This window comes from Phalacrocorax aristotelis, chromosome 5 (genome assembly GCF_949628215.1).
Source record: "Phalacrocorax aristotelis chromosome 5, bGulAri2.1, whole genome shotgun sequence".
Taxonomy (NCBI): domain Eukaryota; kingdom Metazoa; phylum Chordata; class Aves; order Suliformes; family Phalacrocoracidae; genus Phalacrocorax; species Phalacrocorax aristotelis.
The window spans coordinates 13215827-13231349 of NC_134280.1; the positions used below are offsets into that span (position 1 = coordinate 13215827).

The 15523-nt window shown below is 43.8% G+C and overlaps 1 protein-coding gene across 6 annotated transcripts in view; it reads left to right on the forward strand.

Annotated features, from left to right (window-relative positions):
- The window catches only part of SEMA5B (semaphorin 5B), a 274422-nt gene that overhangs the window by 159586 nt on the left and 99313 nt on the right, over positions 1-15523 (forward strand). For all 6 annotated transcript variants that reach the window (XM_075093032.1, XM_075093033.1, XM_075093034.1 and 3 more), the window contains one exon: positions 12310-12355. In XM_075093032.1, the coding sequence (XP_074949133.1) occupies positions 12310-12355 (46 nt within the window). The remainder of the gene's footprint in view (positions 1-12309; positions 12356-15523) is intronic.

A 15523-nucleotide genomic window follows, 5' to 3' on the forward strand; every position in this document is an offset into this window, starting at 1 on the left:
GATGGGAATGACAGAGGAGATGGTGGTGAGGTATGGGTCCATCCCCATTCCTGCACGATGTCCTAGCTCAGGTCTCCAATGTTCTCCCTTTGTCCTTTCCCCTCCCTCCTTCCCTACCCATAGCAGAACATGCTGGCCTTCTCTTATCCCCACGGCAGTGATCTCACCTGCATGTTGGAGGAGCAGTGCCGTGCTCTCTCACCTGTGCTGGAGTCAGAGTGCCCAGTCCCCAGGGAGGGTGGGTTTTGTGGAGGAGGTACAATGTGTAGCTGTGACATTCTACCTTCTTGAGGAGACATACTCCTCAAGACTATCTCATTACTGGCTGGGCAGAGACAGGAGCCAGTAAAGAAATGATGATATGAAAGACCCTGCTTGGAGTCAAGCCAAAAAGCATGCTTCAGAATTGCTCCCTAGTGAGAAGAACATAAAAGGTTTAAAGGAGGATGGTTGGGACACTGTGTGACAATCTGGCACAATGGAAAGCTGAAGAGAAACAGCTTGGACAACAGGAGGATGGTACCCGAACAAATGGCTGCACAGAGAGTGCCTTGGGGCTTTCCAGACAAACATTTGACTTTTCCCAGAAGGAAACTGTGGGCACGTCAGCTCAGGGCAGGACCCTGCTGGGGCTGCAGATGTGAGAGGCGTGGCTACAAGGTTGGCCATTTGCAGCAAGTGAAGGTGTTACTGTAGAAAACCAGCCAGAAGGCATCATGACCAAAAGTCCTTATAGTTCTGCCTGCCAATGGGGCTGTCACCTCCATCAGGAGATGGGAAAGGATCATCTCTAATGGCTGTCGCACAGGGAACTGCAGCTTAGAAGTCCTTTTCACAAGTAGTCATTACCAAGAAGAGCCTAGAGGTAGAGGGTAGTGAGTAGAGGCTGCATCAACGGACTCAAAACTGGCAAGTAAAGTGCACGTCATTCTGGACTGCCAGATTTCTCGGCAATAAATGTAAAGCTACTAAGCTGCTGGTAATGCAAGTCTGGATGCTTTGATGGGGGTGATCTTCATACTTGATTTAGAGCTGAATGGAATGTGCCTGTTAATGCCAAGAAGATAGATGCAAGAAAGGAGATAAGGTTAGTTTGGGGAGCAGGGAGGGTGCTATATGAACTTACAAAGGTTGTTTTAGGGGGAGCACAGCCGCCTGGGCACAAGCCCTTCCTGGCTATTATTGCTCCTGGCTGTCCAAGCATAAAAACAACTCTGGATCATGCAGGCTTAGGAGCTGAAGGCTGAATGGAGTGACTGTTGTCCCAAAAGAGTTGCTTCAAGTTGCAGCTTGCAGAAATATGGCAAATTGTAAATATACTCTAGGACCCTCAACCAGCAGGTTTGGCACCCTGAGTTTATTGAAAGTCTCTGGTGTGTGATAGATTAGCCTGTCAGACACCAGGTTTCATGCAGATTTCTGGCTGAACATAGGCTCTTTCCTGTCTGCTTGGCAGAAAGCTCCAGAGCACTGCAGTAAAACTCTCAAAACCTGTGCTGCTTAGAAAATATCACTCTTACCCTTGGGCACCTTCAATTCTGTCCAGATCTGGACTGCCACTGAACCCTGAAGAGAATAAGCCTCTGCAGATTGTGTTGCCTGGGCAAAAATAATTTTGCAAAACAGGAAATTCAGTGGCAGAATTTGGGTCAGAGATGATGCACAGATTTAGAGTATCAACATTGGGTCTATACTCTGTCAGGAATGCTTTCTATTGCCAAATGACTGGGGCCCCTCACCAACATTTATCCTCACAGGGCTTCTGTGAGGCAGAGAAGCACTAATAATTTCACCCTGCAGGTGGGGATCTGAGGCCCAGAGGGATTAAAAGCACGCCTGCCCTATGAAAGTCCGTGATGCTGAGAAATGAGAGTATGTGTTAGATCTGAAAGGTAGTGCAGTGCTGCACCTAACACAGCTACTCCTGCAGCAAGACTATGCTTTCTGAAGATACCAGTCAAAATCTGCATGACCTCAGAGGTCTCTGTACTTGGCTAATGCGGACATAGCCAAAGCTCTTCTATGGACTCACAGAAAGCCTGTGGCAGGGGTGGGTTTTGGACCCTTTACTGTTGTATTTCCACCTGGTAGTTTAATCACCTGGTCTCAGCCTTGCACCTCCAAAGAAGACATAAGTCTTCAAAATCCTCACTTAGATTGGGGATTCATCATGGCTGAAAAAGTCAAGTCTTATACAACATGGAGAGACTAACATGCAAGCAAGTTAACATCGGCCATGACCACATGGGCATAGACAAAGGTCCACAGGCTTGTCCTGTTATCAGCCAGGAGTGACATGCTGTTTGTCTCTGACTACAGGATTTGACTCAAGTCTTTGCTGAGACAAAATGACTGAGCTGATTTACTGCCATTTATGATGGCTCGCATTAGTATTGTACTGTCTTACACCAGCTTTACCCCCTACTAAGTCACGTTTGGCTGAGAAATTACCTTGCTATTTGAGGTATTAATGAGGACGTGAGCAAGCAAAGAGCATGATAATGTTTTTTATTATATCCAGATTGTAGGAGGGTAGCTGAAAGCGCTGCTGCAGAAAAACCTAGAAAAACAAACACCATCTTTTTTTCACTGTGATTTTTTGTATTAGACAAAAGAATGCTCTAATTAAAGTTGCATCCTTGTATCGAGGGCTGGAGGGGGGCAGATAACATGGTGATGTGAGAAAAAAAGGGAGAATCAGTCTCTGAAATTAACAGAAACTTTCAAAGACCATTGATGTTTTTTAAAGAAGCTGCCTGTCCTGCATGGTAAAGAATATGGTGAGGTGAGAAATCTGTGATTAGACGTTGCAGCTAGTTAAATTCATAATTGGGGTGCATGGTTTCTTTACACAGGGAACAAAAGTGTGACTTAACGTGCAGGTTTTAACCTTTCTGGTTGGGCCTGGGATAGTTCACAGGGAAATTCTCATCTCTGATACTGTGCCAGGTGAGTCAGCTCAGCCCTTGTATAAGCGTGGAGGGGTGGACCCTCGCTGGCATGTCTGGTTCTTACCTATAGAGTTTGCTTTCCTCTGCTGGTCTGCAAGGAGTCTGGAATTTGCCATACCCCAGATCTGTGCTGTCCCTGACTTATACCTCTTGGGGAGGAGGGGAAGAGGTGTGGACAGGAAAGGATGGAAGGAGTATTTTTGTAATTAAGGGATTCTGGGAATTTTGGAGCCTGGCCCAAATTTTGTTCAAAGTGTAATTTTTTTTCTCAGTTAAAATTTGTGCATTTGCTTGAGCATAGAATGTGAATTTTAATTAAATAAGAATAAATAAATAAAATGCTATACTGCAGCACTGTCATGTTGCTGGGCCAGCCCAATGCGCAGAAGAAGCCACAGCTGTAGGAGAGCAACGAGACAGCTTTGCCCCAGGTGTTGTACGTGAAGAAGAGGGTGAGGCAACAGCAGTCTCTGGTCCATCATCTTTGTAGGCGGGGAAAAGAGCTGGTCCTTCAAATCGCCTGCAAGGCAATACCATCTATCTCTCTGCAAATGAATTCACTGGCATGGTAGTCCATGCACTTTTGCCCATCATCAGAAGAACCAGGCTATCAGCTGACTTGTGCCCAGTGCCTGCACAGCCAGTGCTGTGTGAAAGGCAACCTTGGCACAGCACAGGCTGATAGGGAGCATCCTGACACAGTGAATTGCAGACCTGACTGGAAAAATATATTACAGATAAAATTAAAATTGGTGATACCCTATCACAAAAGCAGCCACCCATGAGAGGCTCACTTACTTCAGTAACACACTGAGAATAATTAAGTTTTGAGACTGCATTTCAGGGAGTGGGGTATGAGCAAACACAAGGTCAGTATATTTTGGCAAAAGCCTTGGAGACTTGGACCTAACGCATTTTACAGCATCACAGGATGGGGCTGCAGAGCAGTTTCCTTTTCCATTGCTGAAAATACTCTCTCTTGCTCTGGTTAAGTTGGTGATATGTCAGTTTTATATGGCGAGGCTCACCACAGTGGCTTGCGTTTCACTTTATATCCAGATGTTTAGGTGCTAAGCCCACTGTTCTGTGCCACTGCAAAGGTATAAAAACCACAGCAAAGAGACGGGATTGGTTGGCAATAGCTTAAGCTCACCAGGCAACTCTATCAGTATTTGCATACAAGTCGTGTTGAACCCATCCAGAGTTTGAGGAAAGCCTGACAAAACTGAGCATGTTTATCAGCCTAAGTAGGCAGGTGGGGGGGCTGCTGGGGAATATTTGAACAATAATCAGTGCATCAGAAGAAGAGGAATTTTACAGTTTGGCATATGAAAGCACAACTAAAAGCAATGGGCAAATAGGAGATCAAAGGTCCCCATGTGGCTAGGGGCAATATCAAGGTGCTGTAAGTGCTCTGTGACTGCCAACTGGATGAGAGAGGGAGAGAAGAGCTGTCAGTCACATGTCAAGAGAGACTTGAGGTGGCATGTGGGATAATACGTGATGGTCTGGGAGATAGACTCTTCCAGGAAAATAGGAACAAACCCACACATGAGTTTTGCATTTTGGCTCAGTTTCCATCTCTGAGGTTTTGAAGAAATCCATCTAGTGCAACAGAGGGAGGGAAATGTAACAAAAAAAAAAAAAGGAAGTTGGCCCACGTTTTATGAATAAGTTCAAACAATATTACAAAAAAAAATCCCATTCCCTGTTCTCTGAAGTGTGTACATATGGCTACCCTCCAGAAGATAGGTGGTTCAACGTGTCTTGGGAGCATGGAAAACACTGCCACTCCCAAGGAGATGGGATCACATTGCAGTGAGGCTGTTCCTCTCCTGCCCTGAGGAAAGAGAAGGGCCAGAGACACTAGAGCCAGCTCGCTGTTCCCCCTGCAAGCGAATGGAATTGGGGCTGCAGCTGTCGGTCCAAGGGCTGATCCCCTTCCTGCTTCTCCCTCCCACGGCAGCAGCCATCCATCTAAATTTCTGAATATCTGAACATGCATGCTGGTTTTCTGCATGCTTTGCAGCTAGAAGTATCTGCCTCTTTTGACTCTTCCTACAGCTAGCCCTAAGTATACAGCATCGAGCCTGAGCAGATCTGTGCCATGAGCCCTGTGTCATTAAAGATGATGGTAGTTCTCCTCCACTGAGTGGAGTATAGAGGATTTGATTTTCGTCCTTGTTTCCACTGAGAAGTACTAAATGGGCCTCAGTGGCTACCCAGAAACAGTAGCTGGGACCCTGGCTTAATTTGGAAGCTGCTTAATCAGAATTATATGCTGCTTGCATAAGGAGCCTCTTCTAAGAGGATGCTCCTCTAGCTCTGGCTGGATTTATCACTGAGCAATGTTGCTCTGGGAAAAGCAATTGCTCATACAGTAACTGCATCATATTACTGGTTGCCATTCAGTATGGTTCTCTGTTGAACATCTATTGATTTTTAAGGAAGAATGATGTACCGGACAAGTTTTTCTTCAATAGAAACAAAATTACTGGTGAATAAGGATCCTGCTTGTAAGGGAGATGCTGGCTCTCCACCTTTTCTCCAGCATGTGTATGCCAGGCCCTTCAGATGAATCACTGGAGTAGCGTTTGCAAATGTATCGTCACATCACACTGCAGAGCAGGCATGTAATTAACTCCTTCTGAGAGCAAAGGCCAGAATCATCCTTCAGGAGCTGAGTTTCTTGGGATGGTTGGCTGGTTCAGAAATGTGGATAACTATCTGAGAAGTTCAGCCACAGCTGGACCTGCGTAAAGGCAGTGTGCATTAATCTAGCATGAGATTTGGTAGCCAAGAGCCCTGGGGTCTGATCTCGATTCCATCACTGACATGCTGTGTACTTTGGAGAAGGTCATTTAACCTTTCTCTGGCTCATTTTCTCCATTAGTATAACGGGGGAATGATACTAACCAGCTCCCAGGGAGTCGTGAAGCATGACTAAGCTGTGTTTGTCATGTACTATGGAAGTACAAAGTATATCTAAGGCCTCCAGGAGCAAAGATAGGAAGAGCTGACAGGAGTTGCTGGCTCCTAGCCCGAGGCTCAGCCCCAACACGTGGCTTCCAGGAGTGCCAGAAGGGAGCATTTAGGTTTGTCACATGCATAATTCTGTGTCTTGTTTTGTATCGCCCAAGGACCCTGTTCTATTAATTATTTTTCTTATTAATTATCTACGCTGTGACAGTTGTGAGTCCCTCTTGCAGATGTGGCTCCAGACTGCAGCACAATCCCCTCCTTGAGGAGGGAAAGTGGAGAGGGAGGTGCTGAGCTCTTCTCCCTGGTATCCAGTAATAAGGTGTGTGGGAATGGTTCAAAGCTGTGCCAGGGGAGGTTTAGACTGGACATTAAGAAGCATCTCTTTACTGAGATGGTGGTCAAACACTGGAACAGGCTTCCTACAGAGGTGGTCGATGCCCCAGGCCTGTCAGTGTTTAAGAGGCATTTGGACAATGCCCTTAACAATGTGCTTTAACTTTTGGTCAGCCCTGAAGTGCTCAGGCAGTGGGGCTAGGTGATCGTTGTAGGTCCCTTCCAAGTGAAATATTCTATTCTATTCTATTCTATTCTATTCTATTCTATTCTATTCTATTCTATTCTATTCTATTCTATTCTATAGCACCGTGAATGCCTTCCCAGAGCACCACAAGCCTACCTGAGTCTCCAGTACACCACCTGGGCTGTGCTGGATGCCTGTTCCAGTGCAATAATAACCCCCAAAAGGGAGGGTGACCCTTCACTCGGTTCTCTTCAGCTTTCCCTAAATGTATCTTTATTTTTCATGAGCAAACATTATCAGCTCCTGTTGGCTTTGCTTCTACTTGCAGGGTAATTGTCTGGGTACAAAGAGAGGGGGCTTGACATAGCCTGCCCTTTAACGAGGGAGGAGTGAGCTTCCCATGCCTTCTATAAGGTACAGGCAAGTAAAAACATGTGAGCAGGTGTACATGTTTTGTAGTGGTACAGACCAGCTGAGATAAAGCAGCATATTGTTGGTCTCTGTGTGCATGTGAAAGTCCTGAGAGGTTCTGGTGAGCATTAGGAATCTTGTGGCCCCCAATTTTCTAGTTACTCTAGTTACTCTAGTTATCTTACCTGTGTGGTGTGTGCGGAGGGGTACAGTGTTGGGAAATGTGAACAAACCTTGCTCATTTAAATAGAAAAAAGAATCTGAAGCTGTAGTAGCCTTTCATTTACACCTGTTCAGTCCACCGACTGCTGGGATGTTCTTCCTGATCTACCACAGCAGAACTGAAAAGCGTGCTCTCTTTTAATTAGAAGGAAGCACCTTTTAATCAGCCAGCACAGTGCTGATGGATGTAGTGCCTAAAAAGAGGCACTGAAAAAGAGGCCTGAACGAGCATCTGAAGCATGTTGCAACCCTTATAATTTCAGAACTCCTAAGATAAAGGGTCTCTGCTATTATTCAAGCACTCTTGTTACGTGACTACCCATTGGAAAGGCTTAATTTCTCTTGTAGCTGTGTTGCTCAGTGGCATCACAGGCAAAGTACTTTGCCGTCAACTGTAAATTGTTTCAAGGCCAGGCAATGTGTGAACAAGTGCATGGGCATCGTGTTACAAAGCTCATCCAAAGTGCGCTTGGCTATGTGAAATAAACATTTAATAAGCAGCTTTGACTTGGGAATGTCATGGCAAGCAGATTTAAGTGGATATATTCTTCCACCCTTTCTTGAAACATCTCAGCTGCTCTCCTCCTGTTCTGGTACGTATGCTTTGTGGTACCAGGCACAGCGAGCACTTAATCATTTTACAAGGCAGCCAAATATAAACTATGAAGCCAACTAACAAATGCTTTCATTTACAGGATTTATACTGCACCTTGGCTCTGTTCATACGCAGACTAGCATAGAGGGTCCGGTTTGGGAAATTTGACATCTACCCAATTTCCATGAGCGTAAATGGCACCTCAGCACACGTTTACATGCTGTGCCCCAACTTTGGGGGCAAGTTATTCTCCTCACTAGGGTGTGGACTAATGGACCAGGAGATCGGCTCCTGGCTGTGCTACAGATATGCTCTGTGATGTTGGCTAAGTCGCTTAATCTGTGCTTTAAATTTAAATGAGAACAATGTCTCTTTTTCACTCTCCTGTATACATTTAGAAGGCAAATTCTTCAAGATTAGGTTGTATAGAGCAGGAGGGTCTTTACAGCAGCTAACTTCATATATGAATCTGAGCTGAGGGGTGATATTCCCCTGCAACTGGAGGTGACAGAGAGAGGATCCACCGTCAGGTTGTTTAAAGAGGCATCTGCTGTGAATCAGTCTCCAGAGGAACCACCATCAACCCACTCTGTCTTAACACAACAAAATCACAGTCTTGGCTGAGACTTCAGGGTATTACTGTTTAACATGGGCGTTTTCAGAAATGCACTGATGTTCATCAATAATAAGGTTAGTAGTAATAATAATTAGCAGTTTGAGGCACCTTTTAATGTGTGTAATACCATTTGTCCCAGAGTACTTAGAGGAGTGTAGCTGCTTGCTCTGGAGGTGACTGAAATGCAGCCAACTCTGAGATGAAACAAAGCTCATGTTTTAATACCATGGAGTGAAGTTGCGTGACCTTTTAGGACAGACAGTGGGTAAGAAGGTTGTCCTACCCCTCCAAACTTGTACACCAGCTTTTTATACAGGAGAAAGAGGTTATTAGAAAGCTGGTTGCACCAGGCAATCACTCTTCTGGCCTAGTCCAGATGGGTTTAATTTAAGAGAGAAAGGAATCGGCCAACATTCACTTACAAGACAAAATGGGAGAGAAAAAAAAAAGACCAAGAAGGCACCTCATCCATTCATGCAGAGGTCTCAGTGTTCTTATATATTTCTTAATCCTTCCCTTTCAGCTGCTTTAAATTATAGTTCAGCAAGGTATTAAACAGACATAACTTCAAACACAAGCAGAAAAAAGGACACAAATGGGGCAATTCTAGGTACAATAAACCATGCCTGTCATTCAGAGACTTTGCTCATTCTTGGAATAAATTGCAGTTAAAATGCAATTCATAAAAATGACACTGTCTTATTCAGCATATCTTTCCCCTTGGCTTTTTAATCCCAGTATAGCTTTACAGAACAAGTATGGTTAAAAGAGTATGTTATTAATTAAGGATTAGTCCATCCTAGCTGGGCAGGTCAAATGGAGTCTGAAGGTGTCTCTGATAGCCTGATCTGCCTACTGGTGTTCATATTACTGCTGCTGACATGTGAGAGTGATCAAACAAAAAGAAATTGCCAGTGGCTGTGCAGACAACAGGTGAGGCAAACTGGTGAAAAATGTAGGGAAACCCTCCTTTCTGTAAAAAAGTCACAAGGTCAGACTTAGAGAGCTGAGGTTGGTATGAACCCTTTGGAAGATCATTACGCTGTTCACATTAGTACTACGTTCCTCCCTGGTTTAGGTCTCAGCCACCTGAGTGATCTCACTACTAATGCTTTGTCCAGGTGCTATATAGCCATCACTGAGAGGACAGAGACTGGCTTTATTGAAATGGACACTATTCCTGTCTACATCATTTTTGGCTGCGTGCAATGAAAATTGTGTTCTTTAGATATGTCTCTTCCATTAAAGATATTTTGGTTGAATTTGCTCTGCAGTGCTATCAGGGAAAAAACCCTAATATTAAAATTTATTACTCAGTTGAACTGTCCGGCTTTTTACTAGACTAAAACAAGGAGCTGAAATCTGCATTATAAGGCTTCCAAAATCAATGCATTTAAATAGCATGCTTAACAACAGGATAGCAACTTCAAGTCCCTAGTTATGAGAATTTCTCCTTAGGGTGTTGTAAGATTGGAGGCCGGTGACATGCCTAACTTCTCCAGGAGAAAGCTTATTCCTTGATTTCTCATGTCCTGGAATCGCATTAATATTTTGGTGAGAGTAGCATGTGTTTTTCTAAGGGAGCTAAGTCAGATCAGTCACCAGATGAGGATTTACCTCCATTTTGAAGTTTTAGCTGTATATAAGCTTAGTGCCTCTAGCCTGCTGCATGCACCTTCAGGACATAGTATTTAAGCCTGTAGCTGATGCTAAAGAGTTAATAACAAATTACTTGGGAAAGTATGCAGCCCTTTGAGACAGAGTAGGGTTTCAGACTGTACAAAAGAACTGCTGGAGGTCCAGTGATAGGACTAGGAGAGAAGATGGAGGTTTTGTGTATGTGTGTACTTCTCTGCATACTTACAGGAGGTGTAGTAATTACTGGTGTATTTTGTTCAGATATTGGTAATGGGTCTCATTCTTCTCTGGGTAACTGTTGTGGTTTAACCCCAGCTGGCAACTAAGCCCCTCACAGCTGCTTGCTCACTGCCCCACGGTGGGATGGGGGAGAGAATTGGAAGAGTAAAAAAGGGAAAACTTGTGTTGAGATAAAGCCAGTTTAATAGGCAAAGCAGAAGCCATGCATGCAAGCAAAGCAAAAGAAGGAGTTCACTCACTCCTTCCCATGGGCAGGCGGGTGTTCAGCCACCTCCAGGAAAGCAGGGCTCCATCACGAGTAATGGTTACTTGGGAAGACAAAATGCCATCACTCCGAACATCCCCCACTTCCTTTTTCTTCCCCAGCTTTATACACTAACCATGATGTCATATGGTGTGGGGCATCCCTTGGGTCAGTTGGGGTCAGCTGTCGCAGCTGTGTCCCCTCCCAGCTCCTTGTGCACCCCCAGCTCCCTCACTGGTGGGGTGGGGTGAGAGGCAGAAAAGACCCTGACTCTCTGTAAGCACTGCTCAGCAATAATGAAAATCCCTGTATTATCCATAACAACGTTTTCAGCACAAATCCAAAACACAGCCCCATACTAGCTACTTTGAAGAAAATTAACTCTATCCCAGCCAAAACCAGCACAGTAACCAGTCCCAGTATAGAATAGGATGGTGCAAATCAGACCAAATCAGAGCTACAACAGCTGAAGATTCAGTACTAGGAGTTCGACCTCCTGAGATCCCCATCATCTTTGTTCCCATTCTTCTTTATTGACAGTCAGCAGCAGTTGAGACCTTTCGATTTATTCATAGAACTGGGAAAAAGTATACAGGCAACTGTGTGATTGTGACAAGTGAGGGATAACAGAAGAAGGAAAAATTGCTCAAGCCTTGTAGTGGTCATTGTGACCCAATATGAATTTATTGTATGTCAAAATTTGAATAACTTACTTTGGGCAGAGTGTGCTGCTGTTTACAGACCCTAAACAAGGCTATTTAGAAGAGTCCTTAGGACCTTTTTATCACTATAGGAGCTTTCCAGTAACGTCTCTGACTTCACTGACCTAAAACTGGAACTTGCTTTTCTACTAGGGAGGGGAATGTCTGTGTACTGGCATTTCTAGAGCAGATGAAGCTATATCATCAAAGCTGTACTTTCTACTATTTAAATAGAGCTACCTCCAAAAACATAGTTCACCTGGTATAATATGTGTCTTCCCAGCAAGATTGTGGTGACAGGGATGTTGGAAAAGGATCAAAGCTCTTCAGACCTCCTGACAGATGGGCTGCAAAAATATGAAGTTAGATGTGGCCAAAACCCTCAAGCACACAATCAAGTCCGTATGGCTTAATATATCAGCTGATTCGTGGTAACTGCTTGTCTTAGCAAGCAAAAATGTGACATAAATCCTCTTAACTAAGCCTCATCCATAGATGTTTATGCAAATGTGTGTTCCCTCCTATTTGTGGTGGGATATGAATGTGCAGAAGGAGGGTTACAGGAGCTCAGCTTATGTGTGGTACCTCATGCTACAGTGACTTCTGTCAGGAATTCCCTTGCTTTGCCAGTGGAGATGTGATGACAGGAGGATTGGGAGTATCTGCAGTCCCTAACTTGATTTCCCTGCTGGTTTTCTGTGCAGAGAGATTCTGCTGAGAAGTATCTGTCCTCTTCTTCTCCTTTTCCATGAAGTCCTGAATGGAGCGTCCACAAGGATGGGCTTGGAGGGAGAATACTACAGGAGTCAGCTTCGCTCCAGCTGGCTTCTGTCCAACCCCAGTTTTCTCAGAATGCAGAGAAAAACATGAGCACAGCCCACACAGGATTTCAACCAAAGCCCTTTGAGGGTTTGGAAACAGTCCCTGTGTTGCTGGGATTTCATTGTGGTTCTTCATTACAACTTCTGGAATATTTTACTCCAGAGCTGCTCAGAACTTTGTTATGAGGTTCACTAAGACACTTACGAGCAAGCGGCATGTAACTTTTTGCATTCGGTGGAGAGGAGTCTAAGAAAACCTCATTGTCTGTAGAAATGAATGGCCAAAAACTATGATATGCTTTTATAACTTCTCTCTTCCTTCTTTTGGTAGCCTAACGGTTTGTAATTTTTTCTGCTTGTTTATGCAGGAACTACCTCTTCAGACTTAGTCTACACAACATTTCTCTTATTCAGGTATGTTCAGTTTTTATTCTCTTGTTTTATTTGGCTTTCTAATTAATGTTCTGTAATATTTGATGTACATTTCCTGAAGGCTCTATAGTGTAAATTTGCCCAGAGTGATGGAGCAGGGAGAAGACACAGTCAGAACCAGATGCTTATTCCCACTCCAAAAATAATGCTGCTTCTACACTTGCCCATTCAGACAGCTCTCTCTGCTCTTGATTCTTGCGTGTTCAGGTGGTAACAGGATCTGCCAAAAATATGGCATCTTAAGGAACAAAGCATGTAGTGTGAATGACACAGACTTAAACACAACAATCAATAGAAATCCTTGGCTTTCATCAGAGGACATGTCAGCAACATGTAGGAGAAGATTTTACTATTCTTGTCCATCCTTATTTTTAGCCATTGTTGGCCTTTGTGAACATGGATTGCTGAGGAGCTGTGTTTTGCTGAATGCATTACTAAAACCAGGATTGGACTTGCAAGCATTTAGAAGGAAAAATGGGTTGAAAAATATATGTTACCCATGGCAGGATGGAGGCAAAGCAGCTAAAGCTTGGAAGGGCTTGCAAATACCCAGTAGTATTAGGACTTTCCTTCCACTGCTCTGCATCTGGAATTGAAAGATGTGGCAAAAATTGTTAGTGAAAACCCCAACCGCTTATCTTTAAATAAATAAATAAATGCCTATGCTCTGGGATATTTACCGTCTTCTGTGGTTGCTAGAAAACCAAAGATGTATTCAGCATTTTTCAGACAGACTAAAGGGCCTTCCTCTTGTACCTGACCAGGCAAAGAAGCCATTAGACTAATATTACCAGCTATTCCCATGTGCACAAGCCTTTTGCTGTTTAGTAGGAGTTACAAGTATAGATAGAGAGAAGAAAAGATGTTTAATGGTTATAAAATGCATTGAACCTTCCTTTAAAAGGAAAACAAAGTCCGGAGTTACCAATGACAACAATAAAGAGTTAGAGAAGCTGATACTCTCATTTGGCAGGAATTTCCCTTTGCAGAGCCATATTAGCATGGCTGGAAGGCTTCCAGCGAGCACACAGGAGAGGGAAGTATCTGTAGTTATGCGAGGTGTCATACCTTCTGCAATGCCTGTTATCACACTGCCTGACAGAGTCTCTTGTGCTTGTCAGACAAGGGATCCCCTTCCACGAAACCCAATTGTGAATTTCCATTATACACTTCTGAAGCCAGGCTTGGCTTGGGCCCTTTTCAGTGCAGCGAGTTTCCTTTCCTACGCTGCAAAACATGGGAAGTCTCCTTCTATGGCACTGGAGGATGCTGTGGGATCTCCGGTTAACATAATGAGCTTAGTTTGCTCCTGCTTTCTGGGTGTATCCGGTCACTTTGCCAAGACCTTTTGCATGACAAAGAGAGCATGGAATTATGTTGACACACGTGTTGGGAATGATGGAAGCGATTGTTTCCCAATCTAATGGTTGCCTAAGTAGCTGCTTGGCTTGTCTCCATAAAGCACATGGTGTGGCTTAAAGGCACCCCTTTCTACCTTCCCTTCACTATGCATCATTTCAGAGATCAGACCAGAAAGTGAGACAAGAATTGCAAGGAATTTGCAGTTAGTTCTATAGGGGGTGAGAGTGCAGTTTAAGAAGTAATCACAATGCTGATTTGGGTTGTTTTGTATCTCCTCTGTGGATCTTCTCAGGACTGATTTGGGGATAGTTTTTCATCTTCAGATTGTGGTCTGATTTATTTCTGCTCATGGGATTTACTCTTCACATTGCCAGTGGTGCTAAATCTGCTTCAAGGTGCAGGACTGTGTTGACAGATGTGTTCCTTTGCATTTGTACTTCCATGAGGTGAGGGCAAGAACATGAGGTGCACAGTCTACAGAGACAGCAGGATGTGCTTGTTGTGGGCCAAAGCCTGGCAGCGTGAGGAATATACCTCTCCACAGCAGGGTCAGGTGAAGTTTAAAGCTGTTTTTCGCTGAGTGCTCTTGTGCAATCCCTAGGCTATATCCCTAGGCTGCACTGTCCCTGTAGGGAAAAGGTAAGGGCACATTTCAGCCCCACAGCTGTCATGGAAAGGAGAGGAGGCCAGGGTGTTCCTGTGAGAGAGGTGGCTCTTAATTGTCTTTTCAGCAAGGGTGGCAATGGCATTTTGCGGGAGCAATATCTCTATGGCCCCTGCTTGCTAGTAGAAAATGCAGTACTTTAGTCTTTCATTCTATAATGGGTAGAATTACCTAATGCATGTTTTCCTTGACAGTTATCTATTCTTTAACTAGAAAATGAATATTTTGATTGAGCAGGCCATAATGTTTTTCATCACAGCATTACTTTATTAATTGCTTTCAAATGGGAATAAATTCTTCTTTTCTGGATTATAATCCCCTTTATGAATATTGCATATCACAAACCCAGTGTTAACCAGGTTGTCCCTCTCTGATATTAGAAAGGTTTTAAACTCCCAGACTTTAAAAAAACTGTGCTCTTTCTTTCTACCTGTTGAATGACTGTGGATGACTTTCACTTAAGACCCGTGAAAAATCAATTAAAATAAGCAAGAGTTCTCCATCAACTTTAAGGATCATTTTATAAAACCATCATTCCTAAAAATATATTTTAGGAGTCTTTAGTTCAAGAAGCTAAAGTTATGGTATTACTCCTGAATCCGTGTTGGACTGCTGTTAGTATAAACCTAATTTTGTAATCTTCATAGCAAAGAACACACTAGATTATCAGGTAGCCACTCCACGTAGGCAGGATAGGAAGCTCTTGTCTTGGAATTGCAGTGGACTAGAAGACAAAATTTAGCATTATGTGGGCAAGTTACTCGATAAGAGCTGTGTAAAAAGAAAGCATTACCCTATAGAGCAGTTGAGATTTCAGGGGAATGGATGAGGAGAGGTAGGTTTTAGGATATGTCAGCTGTTGGACCATATTATACTTTCATAAAGGGGTCATTTCTTTTCCTTCCTTAGCTCCTAGCTCTTTGTCTTGGATTCCTTCTCCAGAACTAGATGCTTTTGTCTCTGCTGCTCTACCATGTGCCAAGGTTTGCTCCTGACTTTGAATTTTCTGTTAGTTCTGCTGAGGTTGTTTCTCCAAAACTGTAGCACTGAGATTTTACATGAGAACTAGTGAGTGGAGCAGAGCAGAAACTGGAGCAGAAACTGAAGCAGAACAGGCTTGTTTC